General features: G+C 39.9%; 1 protein-coding gene across 1 annotated transcript; it reads left to right on the top strand.

Moving 5' to 3' along the window:
• The first annotated feature begins 1,376 nt into the window (after window positions 1–1,376).
• LOC144535219 (b(0,+)-type amino acid transporter 1) lies at window positions 1,377–4,081 on the top strand. Its single transcript, XM_078277546.1, has 6 exons — window positions 1,377–2,093; window positions 2,602–2,735; window positions 3,033–3,162; window positions 3,254–3,378; window positions 3,469–3,556; window positions 3,663–4,081. The coding sequence occupies exons 1-6, from the start codon at window positions 1,377–1,379 to the stop codon at window positions 3,891–3,893; spliced, it is 1,425 nt and encodes a 474-aa protein (XP_078133672.1). The 3' UTR covers window positions 3,894–4,081.
• The last annotated feature ends 691 nt before the right edge of the window (window positions 4,082–4,772 follow it).

Below are 4,772 nucleotides of genomic sequence, written 5' to 3'. Positions count from 1 at the left end.
TTCATGTCTGGAAATTTTAATGGATAATTTAATACAAACACATTTACACAATACATTTTCTATACTTGCCAAAAGTTAAAGAAATCATTTCAAAAGAAGACATTTAAATACAAACGTCTTTCCTCATAGAAAATGTTTAATGCATCGACACAACACGCTCTAGTGTACTAACGGATTTGTTTGTTAATACTTAGTTATGAGATGCAATAAACCGTGAAGCTTGTTGTGGGATTTTGGACATTCAGAAAGGTCATGCAAATAATTAAAGTTACAAACAATTACGTTAAACGTCTTGCAAGATAAGAGATTCACTAGCTTCAACTGAATTCTTAAGTCATTGGGAGAGAGAAAAGAGCAGCAACATTTGTGCTTGGGCAGACTAGGCATATTACTGAAAGGCTTCACAACCTTAATAGAGCTTTTTAATTCACTTTTGCTGTTGCTATAAAAAAAAAAAAAAACTAATTCTTATACTGTTGCATTATTGGGAAATGTTTGGAACCAAAAATTCAAAAATGTTGGCGGAGAAAGCATAAAAAGGATCAGTGTCAGTAAATATTTTCAACCCATGAGTGTAGTTCAGCTCCAGATATTTACAGCACTTCATGTATGGAATTGTACTTAGAGTTTTTTCATAATTTCATTTCACTTTGAAGTTTGACTCATTTGAGGGAACACATGTTAATGTGAGCTCCATTGGAATTGCTTTCTATCAGTGCTTAAGAGGTCCTATAATGACTAAGTTATTTAACTGAGGGGGTATAACATTCAGAAGTATGAGTTTCTGTTTACTATTCATTAGTTATAAAACCACAAAAAATACAATTATGCTGTTAACGACTGAGAGATTATGCGCATGCAATTCATTTTGCAACTACTCAGATTGTAGATCTACAATCAAGATTATACATCTTTTTTTCTCACTTATTGTTTATTTTTATTGTCAGGATATCAGTTACTCATTGAACAAAAGAAATTCACATTGGCAACAAACATAGCTTTTATGTTAACATGTTAGCGCAGTGTTTATAAGTCACAAATAAACAAGGCTTAACAGTAAGTAACACAATGAGTAAAAGTGCAGAGGTTAGTGTTAGTTAAAAGAGCCGCCATTGCTGTTCCATACAAGAATTAACATATCCAGACAAGGGATTGCATAAAATAAGATTAGAGTTTGGAATCAAGAGCTGGATACACTGTTCAAAGATTTACAAGTACACTGAAGTAAATGTTATATGCAAGTAACACATTGAGCAGTTTTATTGTCTCTTGTCTCTCTGAGATGTGTAGATAAACGTCATCAGGTGTGTGACTACTTCTTTATCTGGTTGACTGCTCTGTAAGAGTGAATAACAACTACAGTATTTTCCATGACCATGGCGGACAAAGAACCTGAAGCCCTGAAAATGAAACGGGAAATTGGGTTGATTGGCGGTGTATCACTAGTAGCAGGAACTATGATCGGATCCGGTATATTCATGTCGCCACAGTTCGTACTGGCCTATGTGGGAAGCCCTGGAGCAAGTTTGGTGATCTGGGCTCTCTCGGGAGTTGTAGCTATGTTTGCAGCGCTGTCCTACACCGAGCTTGGGACAGTCATTTCGGAATCTGGTGGGGAGTTCATCTACATACTGAGGATCTATGGTTCATGTCCTGCTTTCTTTGCAGCAATCACTTTTATCCTGGTTGTGAAGCCATTCAGCATTGCAGCAATGGCAATTAGCATCGCAGAGTATTCTCTAGCAACCTTTTACACGGGCTGCCTTCCTCCTCAGCTGGCAGTGAAGTGTGCTGCAGCTGTCGCTATACTGGTTGTTGCAATAGTCAACATCTTGAATGTACGAATTGCCGTCAAAGTACAAGTGGTCTTCTTGGTGGCCAAGGTGCTGGCGTTGGCATTCATCGTAATTGGAGGAATAGTGGAGCTCATACAGAGCAGCAGGGTCCTTGTGGAAAATTTGAAAGTTGAGAATGCGTTTAAGGGCACTCAGTACTCTTTGAGCACTCTAGGAATGGCTTTTTATCAAGGACTCTGGTCTTACGCAGGCTGGTACAACTTGAACTATGTCACTGAGGAGCTGAAAAGACCAGAGGTGAGACTGTAAAGAGTTGGATTGTGCATGTGTGCTTAGGTAAATAATAGCATCATTTTTCCCTCCAAATACAACAGTCCCTCTAGTCACCGGGCAGATGATGCAGTATCAGTGTTGCATGAGGACACTCAAGATGCGATTGTTTGCTGCAATTGTGGTCTTACCTAACTGGGATTAAGGTGTGTGCCTGCCAGTGTTGCTATCATGTGGATGTGTGCAGTGAATGTAAATGTGAAAATGCAGCAATAAGTTAAAATATCACAGAATATTTTTAGGCAGTAACAGAAGGTCATAGACTTTTCTAGGTAGTAGGAAAGTTAATGGTTTACTGTATTCACTACATTTCTGTAGCTCTGTATGGGATTGTGCTTAGAGTTTTTCCATCATTTCATTTTACTTTGGAGTCTGACTCCAATCCATAATTCCATTGTTAATATTACAATTATCCATAATGCAAGCATGTATGCATTGGCCAGAAAATGATGTTGCTTTTTTTTTTTTCTTCCAGGTGAATCTTCCTAGGGCCGTTGTGATAGCCATTTCTCTGGTGACTGGCTTATATCTGCTGGTGAATGTGAGCTACCTGACGGTAATGACGCCTAAAGAACTCATGTCCTCCAGCGCAGTAGCAGTAACCTGGGGGTAAGACAGCACCTCATATTGATGTCACAGATTCTGGTAGACAGGTCCAGACTGATAGTTTGACTTGCTCTTTCTGCTGTCATAATTGTTCATTTTTAAAGGATCGTGAAAGGAGTACTGCACTGATTTAGCATTGCACTCCTATGGCATTATCAGTCTCACAGTGTTTTTTTTTGTTTTTTTTGAGTATCAAATATCAAGTGTCAAATATATATTTTATATGTGCAGCAGGTGGCTTTTGAAAAATGTAACGGATGCTGTTGCAGCTTTTGTCAGAACTTCAACCTTTTCCCACAGGAATAAGGTGTTAGGAAACTGGGGCTGGATCATGTCTGTGGCTGCAGCGTTGTCTGCCTTTGGTTCTCTGAATGGGACGTTCTTCAGTGGTGGCCGTGTGTGCTTTGTTGCTGCCAGGGAAGGACACATGGTGAGAGTCTCTACTTATGAACATATGTTAGATTGTTCAGCATAAGACGGTTGTCACAGTGTTTCACCCTGACTTGCGTTGTGCTTTGTAGCCAGATATTCTGGCCATGGCTCACGTCCACAGACTGACTCCATCTCCAGCCCTGATCTTCACCACTGTTGTCTCTCTTCTGGTGCTGATCCCTGGAGACTTCCAGAGTATTGTCAACTTCTTCAGGTGAAACCTGGGTCTGCTTTGCATTTATATCATATTGACAGAATATACAACCTGTTTTTGTCTGACATTCCTTTTCATTGCTGTTGTCAGTTTCACTGCCTGGTTTTTCTATGCCATCACCCTGTCTGGACTTATCTACCTCAAGATTAAGAAGCCGGAGCTCCCCAGGCCCTACAGGGTCAGTGCCACACACATACACTTCTCATGACATCATCACAAACATACATTTGTCTTTTTGTTAACATGGGTTGAAAATCACCTTGTGTCTCTTCCTCTCTCCACAGGTTCCCATTATACTCCCTATACTGGTCCTAATGGCAGCAATATTCCTTGTGCTGGCGCCCATCATAGACAATCCTCAGATTGAATACCTCTATGTGACTTTATTTATCCTCAGTGGAGCTATAGTCTACATACCCTTCATACATTACAAGCTCTGCCCAGGGCTGTTGACCAAGTTAACAGTGTTCCTTCAGCTGTTCTTAGAGGTCGCCCCAGCAGAGAAAAACTTGTGACACTGATACAGCGTGAGAAGAAGCAACACAAACTAAATGCTGTACTAACAAGATTCATCACAACGTCAACGCTTCAAGTTGTACGAAACAAAAACAACAAAAGAATCAAACGGCAGCATGCTTTGTCATTTAACAGTTACTGTTTTAAAAGAAATGTATGTGACTTATGGTTTTAATAAAAATGAGAAAAAAAACGTGTATGAAAAGAAAACGGAGACAACTATTAGATGGATTGCTTTGAAAGTTGGCTGAAGTAGGTTGCAGGTACAAAAATGAAGTCAAACAAATTATAGTTGTGGAAAACATGTACTGTAAAATACCTGTTCTCTACTGCAAATAACTAAGACCATCCCAGAATGGTCTGATGTCAAAGAAGCCCAAATATTTGATTTAATTAGAGTTCTGTTTTCTAAAGTTATATAACTCATACAACAACACATTGAACCTGAACCGACTATGGTAGAGGTTAAGGAAACACCTGCGCTAATAGTTTCCCAGTCAAGAGTCTTATCCCATTTTAGATCATATTATGATGCCATTTATATGGCACGTCATTCATACATGATTCATATGAGGATGAATGGCATAGGGCCCACTGCCTAGCGCAGTGGTTCACAACCTTTTAGAGTCGTGACCCCCCAGAATAATGAGGTTGGTGTTCGCGACCCCCCCACGCCCACCCCTCTCGACGACGCAAAAAAGAGCTGCAAACCGGTGTAAACAGCTGTTTCTACGCACCTCCCCCTGCTGATTTTGAGTGATTATTGCAAATGCTCTGATTAATACATGTAAACAAATAATGCTTTGCTTTAATGACAGTTTACTTTCAGCGGCTACCACCTAGCCTTGTCCAGTGTGCTCCAGGCTCTGTGAATTTTT

The sequence above is a fragment of the Sander vitreus genome, chromosome 20 (assembly GCF_031162955.1).
Source record: "Sander vitreus isolate 19-12246 chromosome 20, sanVit1, whole genome shotgun sequence".
NCBI classification, from domain to species: Eukaryota; Metazoa; Chordata; class Actinopteri; order Perciformes; family Percidae; genus Sander; species Sander vitreus.
This window is presented reverse-complemented; position numbering and strand designations above follow the sequence as displayed.

Coding starts and splice junctions, on each gene's coding strand:
- LOC144535219 (XM_078277546.1), top strand. CDS start 1,377: ATGGCGGACAAAGAACCTGAAGCCCTGAAAATGAAACGGGAAATTGGG. Junction 2,736..3,032: donor GCAGTAGCAGTAACCTGGGG/GTAAGACAGCAC, acceptor CTTTTCCCACAG/GAATAAGGTGTTAGGAAACT. Junction 3,557..3,662: donor AGCTCCCCAGGCCCTACAGG/GTCAGTGCCACA, acceptor CTCTCTCCACAG/GTTCCCATTATACTCCCTAT.